Source organism: Streptopelia decaocto, assembly GCF_964273445.1.
Source record: "Streptopelia decaocto genome assembly, chromosome: 3".
NCBI classification, from domain to species: domain Eukaryota; kingdom Metazoa; phylum Chordata; class Aves; order Columbiformes; family Columbidae; genus Streptopelia; species Streptopelia decaocto.
Window position 1 is genome coordinate 74038939 of NC_138656.1, and position 26652 is coordinate 74065590.

The following is a 26652-nucleotide window of genomic DNA, read 5'->3' on the forward strand; positions in this document are numbered from 1 at the left end:
ATGTAATAAGTACTTTGTCGTTCGGTGTGGAAGCTTCTTGTCTGGCTTACAAAATTTGTGTTCCCTCTCAGCACTTGTTCTTTCCTGTTTTGTTAGGGGATCTTGCAGGTGGATGTGCCAATGAGAATGAAGTGGTATTTCAATAATATGAGAATGAATGAAAATGAAGACCACACCATTAAATGTCCAGTTCCTGTAAAATGTCTCCTTTTTTCCTAATAGAAGTGCAGCATAATTGCAGCCAGTTATTTCTTGCAGATCAGCAGTTTATCCTGAAAAAGAGTCCTGCACTACTTCAAGAAATGATTAATGTGATCTGCCAACTCATAATAATGGCTCGAAGTAGGGAAGGTAAGAAAAGAAACTGTATAATTAAAGCTAGTAAATATGATTCTTCATTGCAGTACTTCATGAGGTCTTTGGTTCTTCTGGAAGACTTAACCTGTGATATTTAGAAATGCCTAAATGCACTTTTGCTCTTTTTACTATAATGAGTTATCTATTTTGGGAATGGAAATGCTGCTGCCTCTGCTAAGCTCTGCTTTGAAATCTTGAGTATAAGTGTATGGCTTGTAACTTTTGTAATTAAAAGCTTATCCTTACATGCAATTAAAAACCTGTTCTTCCAGATCTGGTCCATTCTCAGTAGCAAAGCTCTTAGTATAATACAAATTAAACCTTTTGTTCATCCATCTTCTCATTGCACTTGTACAGTTCTTTCCTGTTTTGAGTGTCACTTCTTTTTTTGGATCATTTCTTTGCTGTCATTTTTGATTGTTGTTCATATTTCTCTATTTCAGGATCCTATGCTGTTTAGCCTGCTGTGTAGTGTTGTTTTTTTTCCTGAGCTTGTAGAGGCAGGTGCTTTGCCGTAATTGCCATAGAAATTACAGTTTAATTGAAACAGAATATTTAAGTCTTTATTTTAACTGTAAAAAGGCAATTACACTGAAGGTAGTTGCTTGCAGTGTAAAAAGCCAAAGACTTGGATCTCATTGCTTTATTACAACAAACATAAGCAAGGCATTTTTTTATGCCAAACTGCTGACCATTTTGTTTGCTATCAAGTAATACGTATTGGTTGATCTTTACTAGATGAAAACACCATTAACAAGCATTGATAGCCTCCTTAAAAGAATGGTTTGGGGCAAGATCTTTTCCATCACTATTGCAAGTGGTGCTGGAAATTGTGTTCTGTAACCAAATAAAGTATGAGAGAGGGGTTATGAGCAGATAAGGATGTTGTGTGCTGGCTTACGTGTCCTACTTTAGAAAGAAGTATTGATTAAATCTATTTCTAATTCTCTTTTAAACCCTATCTTTACTAGCCTGTGAGACTGCTGGGGAGAAAACTTGGAATGTGGAAGTAATCAGTAGCCATATTTCTTGTTGTAGAAGTAATCTTTGCCTAACATTAGATTACATTTATTAATGAGTGTCATATTAAGGGTTCAACCATACATGTTTTTTGTTAATATTCTCCATACTAGCACTGTAACAAAGTTGCAAAGATATGCTGTGAAACTTTGTTAGTTTAATGGTTTAATTTTTTTTTTTCATAAAAAGCTAAGTAGCTGTTTTAGAAGTGTGGTGTGGGTTTTTATATATATAGATAGATAGCTTAATAAAAATACTTCAAACCTCTAAAAGATTTAAGATAGCCTGTGTATATATTAGTCAACTAGGAAATACTTGTTTTCTCTTGTGCAGAATGCAATCCAAATAATACAGCCAGGAAAACTATTTTTATGCAACAGAGCTAGAAGTCTTTGGAAAATGAGAAACACCTATAGCTCTTCTTTTGAAAGCTGAAATAAGATACTTAACAGAGTATATGATATACATTACAACTTGAATAACCTCCAAGTAGCTATATTCTTCTCCTCTTCTATAGGTACATGGAGATACTTTAGTTTGACAGTAAAATGATTATTTATAGATGCAGTGTATTTAATAAACTGCCTTGATGCTCCAGAAAATGTAGATTTTGGCTTAAATTAAAATTAAAAAATCAAACAATATTTTGGAAGACAATGGCGTTAAGTTTCCATTTGCATGTGAAATGGAAGTGATGATTGATTTTTGTTTGTTTGTTTAATAAACCTGAAGAACTTCTAACAATTTCTAGAGGTTACCATGATCCCTTCCAACATCAATGAGTCCGTGGAAGTGGATGGGAATTTACAGCTGTCATTATGTATGGTACCTTCCATAGATTTGGAAAAAAAGAAGTGTATCATAGATACAGTTGTCTATTTCTTTAGCAGGTTTTCTCAGAGTTATTTCCAAAGTTTTACAATGGCAGTAGTCAGAAACTTGTACCAAACATTTCTTCTCGCTCCCATGCCAGCGCGCTCAGCACAAATCATTAAATGGAAGGTGATACCAAACAGTTGCCCATCAGGACAACAATAATGAATTTGAGGACTTGAAGGTAAACCGTTGCAGGATTTTGGTCTTTGATCTAAAGGAAAATCACCATTTTACTACTTATCACTTAGCAAATTTAAAATGTTGACCCTATTCTTGATGACCATACACATAGAGGGAATTTTGCCGCCCTACTGACTACTGTTTGGAAACAACTGGATTTTTTTTTTTAAGATACAAGTTAAATTATAGTTAGATATTGACATTTTTGAGAGTCTGCTTTGTTTAAATTTGTGTATTTGTCATCTTAACGTAATTTTAAATTGCTTTAAACTTAACTACAGATGTTTTTAGGTTTAGTTCTAATTTTTGCTTAAATCAGCCTTGACATGGTGCATAAAGTTACAACATGCTATAATTAGCCATAGATGTTCAGGAGTCCATGTGAAAATACAGAGGTGATGGCATGTATTAATATTATCTAAAGAAATATTCTGGGGACAGATCTTATCTTGTGAAACCTAAATTGATGGTGGGACGAGGAGTGTCACTTTGCACAACATTCATTTATGTCTTTTCAAATATCCTGAATTACTGTTATTATTGTTATTAGTTTAAGAATATCTGTAACCATTTATGCATGCTTTGTAATAAAGTCTTTTGAGGTAGAGTATCCTGATGAAGCCATGTAGCATTCAACTATTGATCCAGTATCAGCTGTTCTTGAAGATGAAAGAAAGAGTGAGAAACATTGAGGACAGCACATCACAGAATGAGGTTTATGAAGTTCTGCTGTCTAAGCCCTTTGCAGGGAGAAGCATCCAGCCTCCCCAGGCAGCAAGATGTGGTACCTCAGTCTGCTTATGTATCCTGGAAACAGTCTAGCGTGAAACGATGAGTGTAGGTTTGGCATAAAAATGAGTTAATCGTGGTTACTACTTAATTTTTAACAGAGCTGTCATTCTTTGCAAACGAGTTTTGATTCGTTATTACCTGGATTCGTTTTTGCAAGGAACGGTTTTAATTTGCTTTCATAAAAATAAAATGGATAGTATTTTAGTTTTGGCTTTTAGTTACTGCTGAGCCCCTTATGGCTACCTTTAGATAAAATGTCTTGTACCATCTTGCCTGATTTCTGCATGGTCTCTGAGACTTCATTTTTATGTACAGCTCCCTGAAAATACACTTTGCTCTGTAGCGTCCCTTGCTTGCATCCATTGTTTTGTGATGCTTACCTGATAGTTGATAATCAGTGGGTCTAAATTATTTTGCTGTAGTCTTTGAGATCAACCTTAAGTATCATAAGTAGACAGCTGCCCTGCCGAGGGCACATGGAATGTGCTCCGGTGACTGTATGCAGACAGGTGAGGGTTCACTTCAGCTGTCCAAAGTGCATTTCTTAATTCAGGTTGGAAGCTGCAGTGTTGTGTAGAGGTTGTGGTTGGAGCCAGTTGTATACCATTCCTTCACAAGCAACTACGATTTGCATTTAAATTTGTGATTGACTACTTTAATGTCATTTTGGACGACTTTATGACCTTGGATGAAAGGTCATCTAGTCTTGTGCACTTAGACAAGCAGAAGATGTCAAAATATGTGCAGCGGTGGCATTCATTTTATGGTGGGGGCAGTTGGCTGTTCAAAGCTATACTGTCCTCAAATCCATTCTCGGGGAATATAAAGTCCTGTGTAATTTTTGAGAAACCAAAATAATCTCCAATTTTGTTAAAATATTTTTCTGCTGACCTGTGAATGATGAGTCAGTGCTTTAAGAAAGAGAAGAATTACTACTGTGACTAGTGCTCGGTGGTCTCAACGCTCTGGCTGAATTTCCTGCAAAAGCCAGTTTGTCAGAGAATATTTAGGATTCTTTTATCAACTTGGTTTGCAGCATGGGGGCTTTTTAAATGTAAAATATCCTGTGACTTTCTGTAGCAGCAGCCAAAACAAATCACAGGGGACATGGAAGATAGGTAAGATGGAAAATAAATTTTGTGCTATTTAGTTGGGAGATTAGTCTTTCCAGGACTTTTTTTTTTTTTTTTTTTTTTAAACGTAGAAGTTACTTAACAGTGTGTCCATCCAGATAGTTCCATTCATGTGTTATTTTCCTCTTCGCATTGCATGTAGTCTTCACAGTGTTTATTAGTATACTAGGTTAAAAAAAAAAATCCTGCCATGTAATTTGATTTGTTAGCTGATTATATTTATAGCTTGGTGTAATTAATGAAAAAATAGGCTATTTGAGGGGAGAGGTGGAGGTGTGCAGGTGAAGAGGTGACTTGAGTGATCTTTTGGGTGCATTTAATGTGCCATAGGAGCTACTTACAGATTTGCAGAAAGGTAGTGGTATAAAGGAAGGAGAAAACATACTGGAGACACTTTTTTTTTTCTTGGTCAGATTTACTTTTTCATACTTCCTCTGTAAAATGTTTTAAAATTAACTTAAACTTGCTTTTTATCAAAATGAATGGCCATTGGCACTTAAATTAAACATTCAACAGTTTTTGCTTTGGTACCATTTTGTTCAGGTGTAGTTTACAGCCCGCCTGCCTTTTCACCCAGGCGTAAGAGAACCTGCATTTATTCACATCTCTAATTGCCTTGACAGGGTGGTAAGATCCATCACACACCCCTAGCGGAGTGAGCATATTCCTTCTGACAATATGTCTAATCCATCTATGGAAAGGCGCCTCTATGCCCCTGTTGTAGTGTTCCAAACATACTGATACCAGCCAAACACATCCTTACTGAATGCACATATTTGTATACATGAGTATATTTGTGTATATACACACTACTTATCTATTGATATGCAGAATATACATGTAACAGTCAAGGTAATTGAAGTGTGTGGTTTGTTGTTTTTTTTTTGTGTTTTGTTGTTGTTGTTTGTTTTGTTTTTTGTTGTTTTTTTCTGTGAAAATATTTTAAAGTATAGGGAAAATACATATGCTGATTCTTAAATAAAATGGTAGGCGTCATAAATTACAGGTGTTTTTTTGAAATACATGTTTAAAATTGCCTTCAGTTCTTTCATATGCCACGTACGAGTTCAGAAAAAGATTTCAGTAGCTTAAGTTCCTCTTAGCTCACAGAAAAATAAGTTAGATTCTCTTCAGTTTCATGGTAGAGTATATATAGAGCTACCTGAACACTGCTGATTCTGGACTTGCAGCAATGCTTGGGCTTCAGAGGAATTTTGAAATAAGTTTTCTAAACAGTGTTTTGAGAAGCTTTATTTATGAGTGGACAGTGTCTAACAGAGTTAAAAAGTGGTATGTGGAAATCCATCTGCTTTGCTTTTTCATTTCTTTGCAGACATGATGAAGGGTATTAAATGATTTTTTTCTTTTCTTTTGCTCTGTTCTGGTTAAGAGTTTTTCCTTTTCTCTCTTTTAATAATTTTAATTGTGTAGAGTTTATACCCCTTTGTACTTAAAAACATTAAAGGAATTAGAGAAGATTTCTAAAGGAAAAGTCAAATAGATATTTGCTCAGACACCCCTCCTAACCTTTAGGCTTAGTTATAAAAGTCATGCCTTTGATATTTTTACAGCTGTTCTTGTTGCCTTCTAACATAATATGACCTGCTTAGCTTCAGTTATACCTGTTTATTTCCTTGCATTCAGTGGGCTGATACCTTTATGTTAATCTGTCAAGAGGAAAATCTTATAAAGTGTTGTGTTGTTGAAGATTTATGTCTACTGATAAACTATATTTAGTGATATACAAATAATGATATAATATAATATATAATATATAATAATGATATATTTAATTATATACAAAGTAGAGCTAAACATGTCTTACACACACATCATGTGTGTTACAGAAATTTAAAACAAGTTGGTTTTGATGCTGCCTTTATTTTAAACTGAAGTTGTGGCATTTTTGTCTGTAATAATTGCATAGATACGTTAGGCTTTTGTTCCTGGAGACAATGTTAGATGGAAGTTTGGTGTTCAGCTGTGACAGCCTAAATAGAGGGAAGGAAATACCTGTGGAGCTGTGTGACTGCAATGAGAGCAAAAAGGCTGTCTGATTAATTGTGCTGGACATTTTAAGATGCCTTATTTGCTTGACTGAAAACAAGGTTTTCTCTGGTCTGTAACACAACTATAAACTGTAAAAGTTTAAGGAGAAAAAAAAAATAATGTTGTCTTTTTCATTCTCCCCAAGAAAGGGAGTTCCGTGCTCCATCTTTGGGATCTTTGGAAAATTGCATGAAGCTTTCCCAGATGACTGTCCAGGGACTTCAGCAGTTCAAGTCTCCCCTTTTGCAGCTGCCTCACATTGAAGAGGACAACCTTAGGCGGGTCTCCAATCATAAAAAGGTATAAAACTATGAATGATACTTGGTAATGCCATACAAATGTTTTCTATTACTGCTTTCACCTCTTTGCCTATAAGGAAGGAAGTTCATGAATGTTAATTCATAACTAAGAGAGTAAAAGTGTATATTTATCTTTTCAGGAATTCAGTACAATACTTCATAGATCTGTGTTACTTTAAAGTCCATCTTAGGAGGTGGGAATTAAGAACACCAATCTTATAAGTATAAAAGATCAGTCTACATTGACCCCACAAACAAAAGAAACAGTTTCCTTCTTATTGTAGATTACTGTCTCCTATTTAATATAACATTTTTCCAGAATACAGCTGGAATATCCTACTGGGATTTTTTTTTTCCTTGTTTGGTTTTATATCATTCTTAATTTAGTTCGAAAGGAAATTTATTTGGAAGGTAGCACAAGGAGTTCATAAAAGGAAAAGAAAATCAATTACTTAGAGAAGCATTTCAGGTTTTGTGATCCTGTTGCTGTGTAGTTGGGTAAGTGTTGGTATTTGTAGAATTTAAGGACAAAAAAACCTAGTCTTTTCTGAATATCTGACTACGTCTTCACCCCTGTTGAACCGACTATATTTCTATATTCAAACTTGCTTGTTTGTTTGACTGTAGTATGTCTTCTAGTAATGCCTGGCTAGAAACAAGCAGTTATTTTCTAGTAGGAGCTGTTGACTTTTTGTGACAGTCTTCTTACAATGGTTGATTCTTATCAATCTCAAAAATATTCCTTTTATCTCATGGAAGTTTTGTTTAATTTTGACTGTAGCCTTAGGTAGTATTTAAATGTTTCTGTGTTAGTATGAAGATAAAGAATTCTTGAGTACTGCATTTTTAATCCTCTTTGAAGGTGCTTGTTCATCAAACAGTCAAGTAGTGTTTTCCTTTGGATGAAGTAAAAGAACTGTTCTCCTGTAGGTATCATCAAACACTTTTCTTAATCCAGCTCTAAACTACAGGGAGCATACAAAAAAGTACATAAGTTTAGATGTATTTTTGGCATGTGCAGTTTAACAAAATAAGAAATCAAGAATTTGGCTATCTCATAATCCCACCTGTCCTTCTTCTGAAAGAGGAATGAGACCAGTTTATTAGGCTTGTTTGTACAGGATTCCCATACACTGAAGTCTTGAAAAATACAGTCTTCTAAAGGGGAGGTAAGACCAGTCTACCTCAGGGATGTCAAACTCATTTTCACGGGGGCCACATCAGCCTCATGGTTGCTTTCAAAGGGCCAAATGTAATTTTAGGATCGTATAAATGTAAATACTCCTACTGTGCTTATTTTACTGTTTTCACTCTGCAGCTTTTAATATGAATGGTTTTAGATTTGTTTGTGATTCGGTATTAAAAAGAAGAAAAAGTGTAACTAGTTGTCCCTGCTAATATAAATATAAAATTTATTGGCTCAGCTTTCTGAAAAAGCCGTCTAAAGTAGTAGTTTTGTAACAAATGTATCCAGTTTCTAAGAGGTGACATAGCATGGAACACACCAATATTCAAATAAATGTTATTTAGCAGGTTTGAATGCAACCTCTTTGTTTTATTGTTTCTCAAGACATATGCTTGCTGATTTCCTAAAGTATGGTTTTTATAAGAACAGATCAAATGGCGTGTATGTGTTACTAGTGTGAAGAGACAAGTGAAATATTATCAAGAGCTTATTTGTGGACTGTGTTCTCTGCTACAATGTGACTTCCTTGTTCTTTTTTAAATTCAGTATAAAATCAAAAGTATTCAAGATCTGGTGAGTTTGAAAGGCACTGATCGTCGCAATTTACTACATTTCCTAGAAGATAAGAAATATGATGAAGTTATGGCTGTCCTTGGCAGCTTTCCATATGTCACTATGGATATAAAACCACAGGGTGAGTGGGAGGTCCTTTTGTTCTGTAGATGTTGCTCTTCTGACATTTTGATAGTGTGTGAGTAGGCTTTTGGAGGACACTGAAACACAGCTCACTGTTATTTTTGTGGCCTGGAAGTGACATACTTTCTTGAGTGGCGGACTCTTGTACATGAGATTTATAGTCTGAGGAGATAAAGTACATTGAAACATTTCACAGATTCCCAAGCCAGCAGTAGTTTCTCCTACAGGAGCTTATCTGATATTTCATCTGTTGATTTAATATTTCACAGGCAATGTGGAATTCTGGTTGAAATACCACTTTTATTAGCTATCTTAAAATGTTCTGCTGTGCCAGAATTTATGCTCAACTTACTCCAGCGCGGAGAGTCCTTTGTGAGATTTTTTTTTGAGTTGGAGACCCTGATGCCTAAATATTCATCGGTTCATTTGTGATAATCCTCATACGGTTTTTATATCTGGCAGAATTTTTCTATGCTGTGCTTAACTACCTCTTGTGTGTAATGTTTCAATGACTGTGTAGTGCTCTTCCTCTCTGAAGATTAGGTATGTTACGAAGTAGTTCCCTGTTAGGCAGCGTCTCCATGGAAAGTGAATTGCTTCTGTGGTCTCTGTTAAACAACATTTAGAAATATCAAGTTTATGTGTGTTTCTAAAAACAAATACAAAAATAGACTCTCTCGTAGCACAGGATTGTGCACAGTCCTGCTAATCTGCTTAAAATCTAGTCTTGAAGTACCTTCCGGTATTTTGGCAAGCAATCCTTTTCTGCCCATAGTCTTTGTCACACAACGGTACTCAGGCGTGATATGGAGGATTAAACAATGCATATGCTTTTAAATTTAGTTTAATATTACCACTATATAAAATATATATGTAGAACTAGTGAATAGTAAAACTGCTTTCTTGAGAAAGGGAATCCACACTGGGATATAACTCTATTCTTCCTCAACCTGGCACATTCTCCAGTTCATAGACTGGAGATATAAACTCCTCAGTGGCTTTCCTGTGGGTTTTATGTTTGATGTTTTAGTTAAAATAATAATTGCTTTCTTTTATTTTCCTTTGCCTTCTACTTAAATAAAAGAATTAAATGCATGATTGTTAATGTGGCATTGAAATCGAGTTGTTAATCATGTGAAAGTCAGGAAAATCAAAGTTACGATTCCCAGAACAAATATAACAGGGTCCCTTTGGTCATGTGTGGTATTTCATGTTTCTGAAGTTTTATGCTTTAATATATAATGCACAATATTATAGAGTTGTGGTTCCCACAGCAGCTGTAACTTTGAATTTTCTAACTTTCATGCAATTAAAATTTCAAACTCAATGTTGCTGTTTTATGGCTTTCTGAACTACCAGCCCTAATACTGATAGTAGACTTATTAAATAATATTTTGGAGGGGTTTTTTTGTTAAAAATTCTGGAGTTTGTATGCTTATAGTTTGGCATAACAGAAACAATGTTTAAAGGAAAAAAAGGTTTTAAAGAAGTTTAATAAGTGTTGCTTTTCTTTTCACACTAGTTTTGGATGATGAAGACAGCAACAATATTACAGTAGGTTCTCTTGTCACTGTTCTGGTCACACTAACAAGACAGACCATGGCAGTAAGTATTAAGAATGCTTGTTCTTCCAGAGTAACTGCAAGTGTATACTAATAAATGGGAATTTCTTCTTTGCAAGCTAACATAGTGTTTTGTAAATATAACTGTAAAATTAAGATTTGAAATTGAGAACTTGTGCTCTTAATCCTCCCTTATGTTTTTGTTTCTGAATGAGAAAGTTTTCCTGGAATCAAACCAAAGTTCAGTCTGACCTGTTGCAGTTGTCTAGGGAACAGTAAAATAATACGACAAGTGATACTGCCCTGAGGTTTGTAAATAACAGGAAAAGAGACATTCAGAAACTTAGTTTTTGAGCCAGAATAAAGTATTCACTCAAGTCCTTTGGACAGTGTTTGATTTCACTTTATGTGGGCTCATAATGTTACAAATCTCTTGGGTGTTTTAGACACTTACGAAAGAAACTCAGTCCCGCAGAATGCAAAAATATACATAATATAAAGGAAGTACTCCAGTGCCACATGAAGAAAGTGGGGTTAATGTGACATGATCAAAAATGTTACTACACCCTAGTAGTTAAACTTCTGATTTTAGCTTATTTTTTAGCTTAAAATGTAGTAAATAATGACTTACAAAAATTTTAATGCAAAGAAACTAAACAAACTTTTATCTAGCAAAGTCCACAGTGTCATTTTTTGTATCTGCACTGTTCAGGTGGTTGTCTTAAGTAAATAGAAAGTCTTGTTTTGCCTCTGAGGTAGGGCATACAAGCATGAGTAAAACAATTGAGGATCAGATGAGCCACTGCAGCCAGTTCAGCAGAAAGCAGCCTGTTTATGTAACTAAGTGTTAACACTATGGCATTTCAGAATGCATCATCTCAGTGATAACTGAGGATGTAGTAAGTAGAAAGTAAAAGCACAGTATCACTGTGCTGGACCTTAAAAATGAAGGAAACTGAAAATTGTGAGCATATATAAGTGTACTTAGAAATTAATTAAAATGTCTGACAGCATACAGAAAACTCATTTAGGATGTTTTCGATGTGAAACCCACTAGGTAGCCTGGCATCGAGGTACATGACCTGAAAACTAGAGCTATCCTTTTATATGATGCTTTTTTTTGTGGTGGTATCTAATATTTGCCATCTTTGTATAAGACAGTTCCTTATGATGGTTGTGTTTTTTTTTTTTTTAATGGCAAATAGTATATTTGGAAGAAGTGCATAAAATTCCATTTGCATAGAGATGTTCTGGTCTGCATAATACTAGCATTGTGTTTTATCTTAACATTTCACATTTTTGGTTTGATTTGTTGTCTTGTGTCCCTGAGTAGCAGTGCAGCTGTTGAAGTTTTTAATGCTTTGGCAAATGGAGCAGAATTTGCATTTTACTACTGCTTGCTTTTGTGGTACAGGATTTCTGTGCTTTATAAAACAAGTAGATTCTTTGGAACAAGATGATATGTTGTCACTAAATTTCTTCATAATGCTAGTGATGGAAAAATCCTAGACCAAATGTTAGAAGCTGTTTGATTTCGATCTGTTAATTCCCTTTTGTGTTTGTTACTGATTAAAGAGTTTGCCATAATGCGTAAAACCTTCAGGGCTGACTAAGGTGATTTAGTTTAAGTTAAAAAATAAAATAGTAATTTGGTCTTTTGGTACAGAAAGGCATTAATAGTTTTCACATCTTTCCCTAACCAGGAAGTGTTTGAAAAGGAACAGTCTATATGTGCAGCAGAAGAGCAACCAGCAGAAGATGGGGTAAGTGAAAATGAATGTTCCTTGTGCTAGCTAAAGAGAACTTTCTTTCAGATCTTGAGTTGTCAATTGTGCACTTCTCAAGCATTTTTTTCCCAGAAATACCTACTGAAGTGTCTCTTGAGCTGTGCTTTCTAACTTTGGTTCTCAGCTTAAAATGCTTAAAGTACAGCAAATGCCTGAAGTTTAATGAGCAGAATAAATATTTTAAATTCTGCTTTCCTACAGCAAGGAGATGTCAACAAAGTTAAGAGCAAAGGATGGCAGCAAAAGAATAAAGGAACCAAGAAAGCTTCAAAATCAAAGAAAAAGAAGCCATTGAAAAAGAAACCTCTGCCACCTTCATTGCAACCACCGAAACAGCAGAAGCAAAAACAAGCTAATGGGGTAGCTCATAGAATTCATTGATATTTTAGTATTTTGTTCAGTTTATCATTCCTAATCTGATGGAGTTGTTGTAGCTATCTGTTACATTTCATTCTATGCTTTTGTAAATCATATTTCTTAAACCAGCTTTTTTTTCTTTACACTTAAAAATTACTTGTAAAATAATCAGGGAACCACCACATTAATGTTTCCAGTGGCCTACTGAAAGTTGTGCCCTACTACTTTAGAAGCCTGGCTTCACAGTCCCTTTTTATTAGTTCTTGTTATGCTGCCTTCTGGGTGGTGAATTGGTTTGTGTCTTTTACTTTTCCTTTAAAGGAAAAAAACTGAAATGAGACTCTTTTTCTGGTAAATTAAGTAGCTTTAATACCTCCATGCTCCCACTGCATTGTGTTTTCTCTACCTCCTGGGCTGTGTTGTAGGTACTTTCTCTCATTTTCTCATGACTTTTTAAAATGTGAACCCAGAATCAAATACTATTTTCTCCTTTTCACGTTGTAGATGCCATATGGAGAAGATTGCTTCCTTACTCCTCTTAGCACATGAGGGGAAAAGATTAATCTTCCCTGTAGATCTACTCTGTGAAACCAGAAGAGTGTAGATCAAAATAGGAAATAAGGTCTATGACCTTAAGACAGGTTCTGTGAATGCTACATACTACAATAATGCAGACAAACTAAGTTAGAGGTTTTCAATGTGTGTTTCTTTTTCTTTCCTGCTAGGAAGTAGTTGCGAAGGAAGAAGAGGAGGAGGTTTCTGATAAAGGAAGTGAATCTGAAGAAGAAGAAACAAACAGGGACTCTCAAAGTGAGAAAGATGATGGAAGTGATAGAGATTCTGACAGAGAGCAAGACGAGAAGCAAAACAAAGATGATGAAGCTGTAAGCCTTAGTTTTTCTTTAAGGGGAATATTGCCTCTGGGGTTGAAAGCAAATGCATTTTAATCCTCCAGCATCCCCTCAGGCCAGGCAACATTAGGATGAAGGAGCAATATCAGCTTTCCAAAGATTTTTCAGACCTCATTACAGCATAAGAGCTTTGTCATTGCAAGTCTGCTTTGGAGAGAGCAGTGAAGGATCTTTGGAGAACAGACAGAAAAATGGTGTGAGAAAAATAGCATGACTTCAGGGGAAGATTGTGATATTTGTTTTGGCTTAATTGGATTAGTAGCTGCTGTAGATTTTGTGAGATAAAGTCTCGTCTTTGAACTTTGTTCTTTACCTGTAGTGGCTGTTGCATATTGCATACTATAAGCATGAAATAGTTGAATGAACTTGTACATGTGCTTAATAATAAACTCTAGTAACTGTTAATTATTTAGTCACTCAAAACTGTGGATTAAGAGATTGTAATGGAGAATGAGGCATTTTGGTGGCAGATGGTTTCTGTGCCATGGGTCTTACAGCCAAAGACTTGAGACTGAGAACTGGAAGTCTTGGACAGGGTGAGAATAAGTTTCTGAGGGGAAAAGAATCATCAAGCTTTTAATCAGGACTCTTACAGCTCAGGTAGTGAGTGTTTGTAGGCAGTGCTGTGGAAGTGAGTTTTTGAAGAATGTTTGCAAGCCCTGCAGATCTGTGGTTTGGGTTTTGTGTGTGTGTGTGATTTTTTTATTGTTTTGTTATTTGTTTGGGCTTTGTTTTGGAGGGGTTTTTTAATATTTTACATGATTGGTTTTTAGTTTTACTGTTTGATTTTTTTTTTTTTTTTCTTTTAATCATACTGTGTAACATAAAAAAGGGAAATGCACATAGAGGTTAATGTATAGCATAGCACAAAAACTTGACATATATATCATTTCCATTGGCTAAAACCTTTTTTTAATGTGAAAGATGTCTAGCTCACAATAACTCTTTAAACTTGTCTTTGACAGGAGTGGCAAGAGTTACAGCAAAGTATACAGAGAAAGGAACGAGCCCTTCTTGAAACGAAGTCAAAGATAACGCATCCTGTTTACAGTCTTTTTTTTCCTGAGGTCAGTAACAGAAAACGTTATAGTTGTGAAACATGAAAATTATTATCTTTACAAATTGATTGTTCTTATTGTAGTAAATACTGGGCTTTTTAAAAAGTGCTGAACTTCATTTGAAAAGCTTTAATTTATGAAATCCTCTGAAACTCCTTCAGATACTTCCCTACAAAACTTCTAATATATTGTTCTTTATATTCAGATGACAGAGACTTGCAAACTTGTAAAGAATTTAAGGTTCTTTTCTGATGGCAGTAACGCTGAATTTTGTTTCTGCTGATCTGCCACATACCGATTCAGAATGAAACCTTTCAAATATATAGGGATCTAATTTATAGTCCTTTTTTTTTGCTATGAAATATGAAAGCACAGCAGTGACTCTAATAGAGTTAGGAGTAAACCATTACTTGCTCTTCAACTGACTGCAGGCACCTGTGAGAGGGGGAGGTCCTGACCCCCCTTGTATTAAGGGTAATGGCAGGAGAGTCTGAGGGTCATTTGGATCAGCAGGTTGTTTTGACTTGCTGCTTGACTTCCAGCCTCAACACCACAGTGTGGTGGCAACACAGAACACAGCTGTAGAAGATGGAGAGGGTTGGCAAAGCTGTCTCTTCCTACCATAGTGTGGTCTGGAAGTGGCAGAAGCCAATTGTGGAACAATCTTATAGAACTCAAAAATAGAAGATCAGGTGTGGATGGATATCAGAGAAAGGGATGTATTTGAGAGTTGTCACTCAGTATAGTAGATAGGCTGATGTGTCTCTACAGCAGCCTTTGATGTTGAAAGTATGTTCTGATATGTCAGTTGTTACTCACACAAGCAGCTAACTGCTGATAGATGTCTGAAAACCCATCACAGTGATGAAACCTTGGCAAAGGTGGGATTTTTCAAAGTGTGGGTTTTGTCTTCTGAGCCAGTAAGTTAGGTCTTTGGGAGGCAACCAGACTGGAGCCAGGAGGAAGGAGTATTTGGCCACACTTTTCTTCCCAGGCCAGTGGTTCAGAGGGTTTCCTTTGCTTCCCTGCTGTCTGACCTGAGAGCTGATCTGGAATCTCTCCCTCTCTTGTTGTGCTGTCTCCAGTAACAAGGAGGTGGGGTGCAAGGCTTATGCTTCCTCTTGTAGCTTAAAGGAGCCAGTTGAGATGGGGAAGAACAAAAAAAGATGAGAAGAAGGGAAGACGCTGTATATATTTGCTCGCTCTTTTCAGTCCCCAAAGCTCCTTGTGTCTAGACCCTGTATAGCTTTTTGCACGTGTAAAACATACTCCATTGTCCCCATGCTTGTAATCATACTGTTTCTGCTGTTTTTACCTAGTTCAAAGTGTGGGAAGCAAGACCTATTGCTAAGGAGCCAGACAAGATGTCCAAATAAACCAAAGAAATTGTTTTCCCAAAGGCCTTACCTGAGAGTTGTGTGGCCTCACCACATCTAGCTTTGTAATGACTGAGCTTAATGCTGTGTTTTCCTGATGCCGTTAGGTACCCTCCCATCTCAGTACAGCTTCCAGCAGTACACCAGCGTAGCAGGAAAAGGTGTACTGCCGTTCTGCTCTTCTGGCTGCCTTAGATCATGGCAAATATGCAGCAGAGCCTTAATACCTCCTTGCTGCAAAGGCAGCTGGCCTTGGTCATCAGTCTAAGCTCAAACACCGAGTATGTGCTATGCCCAGTGCCACAGGGGCACTAAATGTTCATATTTCTTTATTACTGCGCTGAGGGTTCCTTCAGAGACTTTGCTTATACTTTCTCTGTACAAAGCTGCTTAAGCTTCAGCTGTGTGTAATGAAGCTGCTGATGGATTTTATAATAAAAGCTAAATACAGTACTATGCTAAAAAAAAAAGTCTAGTGCTGAACTGAATACTTGAAAGAAACACGTGTATTATCTCATGGTACTGCAGCTGTAAATTTTCCAGCTTCTCTTCACTGATTTCCTGAAAGCGGAATGTGGCTGTGCTTCGTGCTGGAGCTGCAGTTGGAACATGTTCAGATAGCTGATTTCCAGCATCTGAAGAACAAAATCCATTGTATTCTGTTTTTTTTTTTTTTTTTTATCTGTGGTTTAGAGTATTACATGTATTATGATGATGGCTAGTTCAGAGATGCAGAGCTAAGGACAAAATTCTGTAGTTAGTGAATCTCTGTTTTTCCAGAATTCATGGATGTTTGAGTGTAACTGAGCATAATATACTCATTCTCAGAAGGTAGCCTTAACACTATTTCATCTAAATTTTTGGGCAGTTGATTACTCTGCCAGGGATGCATCTTTAATCTATGCAGATTCCTAAATAATTATCTTCTGCTCCTGCATCCATGGATCCAGAAACTGCACAGATTGTAGTTTTGACATTTTTAGGTAGAAACTGGCCCTGTTGTTCCAGTTTCATGAACATACTGGTTCCCTGGCATGCCAAACCTTGCACCCATCTGTTAAAGGGCATTTTGCCCGCTTGCCTGTTAGCTTGCCAGATTCTCACAGGCATAAACTTTAAATTCCACCCAATAAGAGAGAGGAGAATGACACTCCTGCACAGTTGTCCTTTCTATAAAAAAGCTCTGGTACTTTGAGGTCAGGAGCTTTACTTCCAAAGAGTTTATAGAGTCTGTTGAGCATTAGATTGATAAATATAATTTGTTCTGTTATTTCTTTCCCCTTTTGGCTGTTATTTTTACCAGTTTTTGTGAAAATGCAGTTGACATTTTTAATTTTTGTTTTAAAAAAACTCCTTACCATTGAGAGTGATGGAAACATACACAATGTATGGTAAGTCAACACAGTGTTTTAGTAACATCAAAAATAATGTATGGATACAAATGCAGATCCTTTTTTCTATGGTCAGAGTCCTTATAGGCCCCAAATGGCGAGTAGCCGTTGCTGTGATGGATCTGCCTTCTGTAGTTCTTGTTCATCTGTACTATTTATGCTGTTTATCCTTCTATTCCGAAAGGCCCTTGGGCTAGGAAATAAACACTTCAGCTGCATAAGATTCTTCTTTGCTACAGCTGTCAAGCACATTGACAATATATTTATTATTGAAACTTACAGATAAAGTAACTTATGCCTTATAATGACATGAGGAACTTCATAAAGAAAATTGCTTAGAATAGTTGGAAAAAGAACGTCTTACAATTCTACAAATTCTGGTATTAAATACCATCTGAAAAGTTTTTTGGCCTGTTCTTGGTGCCTGTTGTTCTAAACACATCAAAGAATGCTGTCACTTTACTGTGATGCAGTTGCTTTTACTTTTATACACGGTAAAATAGGCATTAACATTGAGTTAATTTTACACTGGTCTGCTCTGGGAATATCATTCATCAGGGTGTTTGGGTTGCTGGTGTGAGTGTCTTGCCATTGTAAATCTGTAGTTTGTTAAATGCTTCAGTTAGATGGTGGTGATTATTAAAAGCATAACAATTAGTCACTTCAAAAAAAGAAAAGGAGTTAATTTAGCTTTTGTAATTTTTCAGCCTGCATTATTTAAATATCAGATCACCAAACATTGGCTTCTGAAGTGTTAAAAAAAACCCCCAAAACAGCAACAACAAAACCACAAACCAGAGCCACAAACAAAAAAAACAAGCCCAACACACACACACACAGACTACTGAACTTTTGACTATTTCAGTAGAGACAAATTATTCAAATTCTGCATATTAACAGTATTTGGAAGGGGCTCACTGGTGGTGTTGAAGTCCACTGTATCCTTTCATTCAGTCCTTCCAATGCTGTTAGAATAAAAAAGAAGCCAAACAGAACAACCACATTCATGTGATACTGAAGCAATCACCTGATTGTTGTTGGTGTGAGTATCTAAAATTTGCCTTCTGGTTTGGAGCTTGACTTTAAACTGTTACAAGCTGCACAAGGTTCTCCTTCCCCTCTCCTCTGCCCTGATGAGACCGCACCTGGAATATTGTGTCCAGTTCTGGGTCCCTCAGTTCTAGGAGGACAGTGAACTGCTGGAGAGAGTCCAGCATAGGGCAACAAAGATGATTAAGGGAGTGGAGCGTCTCCCTTAAGAGGAAAGGCTGAGGGAGCTGAGGCTCTTTAGCTTGGAGAAGAGGAGACTGAGGGGTGACCTTATTAATGTTTACAAATATGTAAAGGGTGAGTGTCATGAGGATGGAGCCAGGCTCTTCTCGGTGACAACCAACGATAGGACAAGGGGTAATGGGTTCAAACTGGAACACAAGAGGTTCCACTTAAATTTGAGAAGAAACTTCTGAGTGAGGGTAACAGAGCACTGGAACAGGCTGCCCAGGGGGGTTGTGGAGTCTCCTTCTCTGGAGACATTCAAAACCCGCTCGGACACGTTCCTGTGTAACCTCACCTAGGTGTTCCTGCTCCAGCAGGGGGATTGGACTAGATGATCTTTTGAGGTCCCTTCCAATCCCAAACATTCTGTGATTCCGTGATTCTTGTGTGCACTCTTTTGGGTTCCAGTCTATGTGATCAGTTACCAGACTATGAGGGTTGGGTAAAAATTGTTTTGGAATACAGTTCAGCAATCTAACATGTAGCTTGTCTAAACCATGTGGATTTTTCCCATTTTCTTACCTAAGGGTAATGACTGCAGTACTAAACCAACCTCTTTGCAACAGAAAGGTTTCAGGTTCTATTAAAACAAAGTTGGATTTTACCTGAAATGTGTGCCAGAGGGTTTACCAAGAAGTGGTTAAATGGAGAGCATTGATGTTGAAGAGCTGGAGTCTTTCCCGTTTGAGAGTGGTTCTGTCTATGCTGCTGAACTGCACCACAGTCTTAAAAATCCAACTCCAATTGAGGGATGAACTCTTATTTTTGTACAGTGTTGCTGTCTCTTCTGAAGAACAACTCGCCTTTAATTTCATTTAGTTTAGGATCTCTGCTTCAGTGCCTGCAGTGGTGAAACCTTTGAGACCTGTAGCTATTTAGAGAGCTCTGTGTGACAGGCAGCAGATGTTGGGTATCCTTTACAAAAATCAATATTGCCTGCAGTTCGGGCTTCCTTGAAGTGAAATCTCAGTATGTCCGGATTCTGACTTTCAGCAGATTCTTACATTTTGGAGAGGGAGAGCAGAATTGGAGCAAAACATACTTTACTGGAAAAGGTTTTTTTTTTTTTTACTGGGAAGAATACTTTGTCTATGTTTTGCCATGCCTTGCTTTATATACTGACCTTTTTATCCAGGCTGGATTTCAGTTAAAGAACCCAAGGTAGTTTTAAATTACATGAAGTTGCTTGTTAATCATCAGTGGACACAATTCTTCAGAGCAGTTCCATGTTTTATGTGGTAGCTTAGGCCGAATATATGGAATGAAGCCTTTGGAGACCAACAGCTATTTGTGATAAACTCTTTGCTTTCAGTGTGCAGTATATACTATATATTAACATGCATCCAAGAGCTTAAAACAAAACCAAACCCGCTTCCTTTCTCTCTGTATTAAAGGGACCAGTGAAACATAATTACCTGTTTATAAAGTGCATGGGCATAATTTTTTAACTTCAATAATCCCTTTTTTGCATTTTTTCTTTTATGAAAGGAAAAACAAGAATGGTGGTGGCTATATATTGCAGATCGGAAGGAGCAGATGCTAATATGTATGCCGTATCATGTTTGTACACTAAAAGATAAAGAAGAGGTAAAGTACTTGAAGAATTTTCTTTTGTGGTATTACAACACTGTACTAAAGTGTCTTCTGGTATGCAAATACATTTAGATCTTTTTTTCATACTTATCATACTTTCATACTTATCTTTTAAGACAGAAAACAAATTTTGCTGTCCTGATAGAAGTAGAGGGGAACCTTTTAACTGAGAAAATGGATAATGGAGAAAGAAAATATAATTTAAGAAGACTTTCAAGTTTCTTTGCAGAATGTTTTTTCCCCCTGATATCAAAAGCTGATGAAAACCAGTATTCGTACACAATGAAAATTCTTAAAGTTATTCAAATGTGTGAGAAATACTAAGTGTTCTTTTTCTGTAAAGCAGAGGTTGTGACAAATTAATTAGTCTTGGCTCATGTGTTCTTTTCTGAGACTGTAACCTTTGGCTGTGTTCTTTGCTCTTCTGAAAAATCTAGATTTGATGTATTTTTTTCTTGCAAACTAAATTATGTTCAGCTTCAAGTAATAGAGTTAAGATAATATTTTCAGCATACTAAACATTTTAACCTGTTTGAGTTTTTGAGATTTAGGGAAGCATACAACAGGGTGAGATTGTGTACTTAAAAGGGGTACTTTGGTCTAATTCAGAAAAAAGTGTGATTCGATTACTTATCTTTCATGGAATGTATTGTGCTTGGGTATTCTGTCTCTTTTCTGTGGATATTTTATTATGTAGATTTTCAAATATGTGTCACTTGTAAATATAAAAAAAGATTATTCTGTAGTAGTTTTTATTGCTTATTATAGAGTAGTTGTTCTAATGTGTCACTTGAAAGCAGTAAGAACTTATGGCATGAGTTCTGTTTTGTAGGTAGAGCTGAAGTTCCCAGCACCAGGCAAGCCTGGAAACTATCAGTACACGGTTTATTTAAGATCGGATTCATATATGGGATTGGACCAGATTAAACCATTGAAGGTGATGTTTCTGTTAAGTATTTGTATTATATTGAAAGCTGCTTCATATGACTATTAACACCCTAGGAGCCCTGTCATCTTTAAGAATTCAAGCTGTTCTGTTTTGAAAACAGTGGCACAGAGAGACTTGTAAGCGATTTCTGCATGATGTCAGTAGTGACAATTTTATGATGGATTAAATGGGACTAAAGTTTGAGGTGCTTTCCAGTGCCTGCATATTTTAATAGACGTCTTCTCATATTTATTCAATTTTTGTAGTATGTCTGGCTCTGCATTTATACCTTGAAGTCTGCTATGCTATTTCCCTGCCTTTAGTCCTAGTTACAACCAGTTAATGACAAAAATCTGGCATGCTTTATTTCTTGAAGCAGGTGGTTTTGTGGTTTTTTTTTTTTTTAATTATTACTTTTTGTTTGTTTTGGTTTTGTTTGTTTTTCACAAATTGGTGTGTATTGTCTGTAACACTTCCCCCCCACATTACCCCCTTTTCTTTCTTTTTGTCTATGCAATTACAGCTGGAAGTTCATGAAGCAAAACCAGTGCCAGAAAATCATCCACAATGGGATACAGCAATAGAAGGTGATGAGGACCAGGAGGACAGCGAGGGCTTTGAAGACAGTTTTGAGGAGGAAGAGGAGGAGGAGGATGATGATGATTAAACAATACTGTTGATTGACTACAATATCTGCACACACTGCAAACTCATGGTCTGACTGTGGAACTGTACAATAACCAAGAAACACAGTACAGAAGCTTTGAGAAGGCTGAGTTTAATTTTTCTTTACCAATTAAGAGTGCATTATTATAACTTCTCAGTGGAGGTGAAACAAATCTGTTGCCATTGATACACCTTGGAATATGCTTATGGCTCATTATAGCCTTCAAGTGCAGGATGGTGCATTTGTTTCAATTGAAAATAAAAGCTTTTTTATTATAAATGTCTGAAAGTGTGGGCTATGTATTGTCTGATCAGTTTAGGGTCCAATTTAAATAGAAGGTACTATTAGCTAGGAACAAACTTTAAATCAATTTTTCTGCATTAGGAATTTATTTTAGAAAACATTTTGGTATATTTGACATTGCAAATCTCTGTTGATTGAAACAACATCTGCTCAACTTTAAAACTTGATTGGTTCTGTGGTATTCATTAAATATTTTGCTGTGATAATGCTCACATCATTGATAACGTTAAAAATCTGTTTAACTTCACTAAATCATTATAAATTGGCATCACACCCATTGCCACATTTCATGTATTCTGGAGGGCTGCTTTTTTTAGGACTGTTGCCTTTTTATGCCCAAGATTATTATGGAAATCATAGACTTTCTTGATTCTGCCATAGGGTACTTACTAATGGCTTAAAACATTTTTAAGCCTTTATTTAATCAGGTCAGCAGAAGATCTGAGTCTTTTGATAAAGAAAATGTCTGAGGGCAGTTTTGGGACCATGTGTAACATAAGTTTGTGGCTTTTGTGTAATACCTTTATGAAAGGTACATCCTGAAAGCTGAAGTATATTCTTAACTCTGAATCTACCTGACGCTGTCGGAAACATTTTAAAGGTTAAATACGACATGCAAAGAGGGCACGTTTTGTATAAATTTTGAATTCCCATCAATAAACTGGACAATTTGATGGCTATTTGTATTAGTGTGCATCTCTGAGTTGTTTTTTACCTCAGTCTCCTGTAGGGCTCTAAAGAAGACAGTGATTTAAAAGGACAAGTCTAATTAGATAATAAATTCAGGGAGGAGAAGATCAGGGCTGTTAGTGTATTGTGTTACTTGACAAAAGCGATGGATGGATTTTCTTTTTCTTCCTCTAAATAAAGCAAATGAAAATGATTTAAAGTTGTATTTCTATATTTCAGACAAATCATCAGGCAGGAAAATTTCCATCCTATGAAAATTGCCCGAAGCCAGAATAGTTGCACACTAATTTGTGACCTTGTTTATTAGAAAGGGTTGCCACTTTAAATGCAAATTTATGTCGTTATATTCTTTGTAATTGCAATAGTTGCAAATAAAATGTGGAAGTGTTCTAAATGAGATCACTGTTATTTTTCAAAGTGCTTCTGAAGTGCATATAATCCAGGGAAAACTCTTGTCAAGCATAAGCAGTGTCAGATGTTCAAACTCAAGAATGGAGACGAGGTTTAAATTAGATGGTTTGTACACTTGACACCTTTTAACTCCAGTTTCTATTTGCAAAATACAGCCGAGAAATATCAAAACGCACTAGTTGCATTCCATAGGTGTTGAAGCCAAATACTGCACAGATGAGAGAAGTGCTTGAGGAAGAGTCACTGGACTCCTTTTTATGAAGTAGTCAAAATGAAGGCTAAACTTGAATTATTCTGCCACAATTCATAGTGAACTGCTGCAGTTGTTGAAGCTGGGAAGTGATCATCGTTAGGAGATATAATTGTTAATAAGAGCATGGGGAAGGGAGAGTGCTTTGACTCCTGATCCCTGAATTTTACTATTAAAACCCAAGGTGTATACTTGAAAGATGTAAGTGCATAGAAGTGATCAAAAAAAAAAATCATGTCCTTGGTGTGAACATTGAGTTATTTTCTTAAAGATTGTAGCTGACAGATTTACACTGAAACGCTGCAAACCAATGATCATTTTATTGAGCTAACAAAGGCTAAATTTAATAGTTCATCAAATGTGGGTCTCCTGTGTAGTCAGGGCAACTTAATAGAAGATGCAAGGAAAAGAATAGCAGTTGTATTGGCAACAGTCATAATGTGAAGAGAGCATGTTGATGCTTTCTCTCCTCAAAATGTCAGCTATGTATCTGTGCACCATCTTGCAACACCTTCCAAGACAGATGCAAAAATGGGGCTCAGGATGTATTTAAAAGTTTCATGCAACTAAAACCACCAACTGCAAATCCTCAACTCTTACTAAGAGTGTTACTATATTACTGAACTGTTAGTTGGTCTGTCATGTGATGTGACCATTAATAACCGGTTTTTGAAGAACAATTTGGTTTGTCATTCAAAGATTCAATAGCTGTCTCAATTAAGAGTTACTGGGATGGGTAAAAATATACAGGAAGAGCCAACTTTTTGTGTTTGCTGTTGTGGGTGTCTTGCTTTTTGATGGGACTTAGGAATTAATTCAACTGATTTTTATATCTCACTCTTCTGAAACTCTGGAAGAGTAATGAGTAAAGTTATAGAAACAGAATCTACTTTTCTGCTGCACCCCCTGTTCAGTAGTGACCCCAGTGTCATTTGGAAGCATCTAGGACTGTTTCAGCGTCAATAAATTAATTTTTGCCCTTCCACTGTCACATTCCTGCTGGTAGCCTTTTGTTCTAGATCTGAGCAGGTATGCGCACAGATGACTGTCCACCCCAGCAGAGATGCTCCAAATACCTTCAGGACTTGCAGAAGCCACTTGGAAAGGGAAGAAATTGCATTTGGCTGGATTAACCAGAAGGGGGGTGCAGCGCAACTGGCCCTGCTCCTCCTGGCCCAGCTTGGAAGCTCATGGTTACCAGATGGAAGTACCATGCGTTACTTTTGGAACAGGTAAGCACTGCTTGTTGAAATATCACGTAAATTTGAAGTTGATATGTGCGTGTAAAAGGAACAAGTTATAAAAGTGGGATTTTTTTTTTTGTTTTTGTAAAATTATTTAACCCTTCTGCCCTCCAAAAATGTTGCCAAGTGTTTGGTTAATATTAAAGGAAACTTCACTTTTTTTTTTTTTCTGGTCTGCTGCAGGATGACTACAAAGTTACGGTTCTGTGAAAAACCGGTAAACTCTAAGTTGCTAAAGTCTTGTCAGTGGGAAAATCCCTAAGCTCTAGAGAAGAAGGTGCTTTGCCAAGTAAGCGGGTGCAGTTCCCGGCGTACTCAGCAGAGGGAGGCAGGGGCACGGATTTATTCAGGAAACCCCGGGATTCTTCCAGCGGATAACTGGTGTATTTTGAGCTGTAGGTTTGGTTTTGTCTTCCCACTTTCTGGAGGAGGAAGGCATAGATGGACATTCCTTTTCTCTATTTCTTTTCTTTTAAGCACACGCTACTGTTATGTGTGCATTCTCCCAATTTTTGTGTCTGTTTATCTGTGGGCTTTTTTTCCTCCAAGCACCTTGTTGACTCTTCATTTAAAAAACGGCTGAAGGAAACCCCTTTTACGATTGGAATTCTTATTTCTATTATTATTAAATTATTATTTAAACATAAAAATCTGTCAGAGAAAGAAAGGTAGAGCTTTCTTTTGTAGCAGGAAATGGGGTGCTAATGAGTCCATTTTGAGCCTTTAAAGTTGCTTTGCATTAGTTTTTGGAAAAGTGTTTGCATAAGGTGGACATTGTGAAGGTATCTCCAGTTCGGCTGTATTTTAAGTTCTGTGAAGTGAGATGTGTAAGTGGTTCTACCGTGAGGATGCCCATGCCTTGAAGAGCTGATTTACAGCCTGATTACAGCTGCCAGAATCTACAGCATGCTGTGGTCACTCGAGTTTTACATTCTGTGCAGAGACACATTTTAAAAACCCCTGGCAGTATTGTCTTTAAAATCTGCACAGGGCAATGGCACTCTCTTTTCTTACGGTTTGTCTAAGACTTGGCAGAGCCCCTGAGTGCTGGGTTAGAGGTAAAGCCTGGGCTTAAACTCACTTCTGTTCAGTAAGGTGAGCAGGTGTGTTGTTGGCTGTGCTATGTTGGAGCCTTAGCAGATCGGGGAACAAATAGAAGAGAGAACTTTGGGTGACTTGTGTTCAGTATTGAACAGTATTGCACTCCAGGCAGAATACCAAATTTGTACACACTGTACATCTGAGTGATGTTTATGGCTTCCACTTTGTTTATTTCATGTCAATGTTTTGTTTCAAGATGCAATTTGAGCCCACAAAGACGCTACTTAGGTGGCAGAAATAATTTTCTGCCAAAATTATTTATATTTATTATTCAGATAAATAACGGAACTGTTACTAGCAACTAAACCTATTAATAAATCTAATTGGTACAATAGATTATAAAGCTAATGATAATATTTTTAAGCCAAATTGCATATACTCTACCAGAACTTTATTTGAAATATGTGCCAAATCAGGAAGCATTTTCAGCCTTTCACTGCATATAAGCCTTCCACATATATGCTTGTCATGGCTTAACCCCAGCTGGAAATGAAGCACCACCCAGCTGCTTGCTCACCCTTCCCCTGTGGGATGGGGGGAGAGAATTGGAAGGGTAAAAGTGATAAAACTTGTGGGTTGAGATAAAGACAGTTTAATAGGTAAAGCAAAAGCTGCCCATGCAAGCAAAGCAAAACAAGGGATTCATTCATCACTTCCCATGGGCAGACGGGTGTTCAGCCATCTCCAGGAGAGCCAGACTCCATTACATGTAATGGTTACTTGGGAAGACAAACACCATCACTCTGAATGTCCTCCCCTTCCTTCTTCTTCCCCAGCTTTATATACTGATCCTGATGCCATATGGTGTGGAATATCCCTTTGGTCAGTTTGGGTCAGCTGTCCTGGCTGTGCCCCCTCACAGCTGCTTGTGCACCTGGCACAGTATGAGAAGCTGAAAAGTCCTTGACTACTTAGAAACAGCTAAAACATCCGTGTGTTATCAACATTATTCTAATTCTAAATCCAAAACACAGCACCACACCAGCTATTAGGAAAAAAAATCAGCTCTGTCCCAGCCGAAACCAGGACAATGCTCTAATTATTAAACAGGGAAGATATTACAGTTACATTGCGGAATTTAATAGCAGAAAGGAGGCTGTATTTGTTTTTAATTTACTGCATTTGCTTTCAATTTTTCCACCTTTAAAATAAGGTATGAG

General features: G+C 36.7%; 1 protein-coding gene across 1 annotated transcript in view; it reads left to right on the forward strand.

The window, feature by feature from the left end:
- SEC63 (SEC63 homolog, protein translocation regulator) overlaps positions 1-21775 on the forward strand; it is a 59135-nt gene extending 37360 nt beyond the window's left edge. Inside the window, exons 11-21 of the mRNA XM_082047606.1 lie at positions 259-351; positions 6553-6707; positions 8439-8586; positions 10111-10193; positions 11854-11913; positions 12139-12297; positions 13020-13178; positions 14171-14272; positions 19794-19892; positions 20731-20835; positions 21350-21775. Coding sequence (XP_081903732.1) covers positions 259-351; positions 6553-6707; positions 8439-8586; positions 10111-10193; positions 11854-11913; positions 12139-12297; positions 13020-13178; positions 14171-14272; positions 19794-19892; positions 20731-20835; positions 21350-21493 — 1307 coding nt within the window. The 3' untranslated portion in view covers positions 21494-21775. The remainder of the gene's footprint in view (positions 1-258; positions 352-6552; positions 6708-8438; positions 8587-10110; positions 10194-11853; positions 11914-12138; positions 12298-13019; positions 13179-14170; positions 14273-19793; positions 19893-20730; positions 20836-21349) is intronic.
- The last annotated feature ends 4877 nt before the right edge of the window (positions 21776-26652 follow it).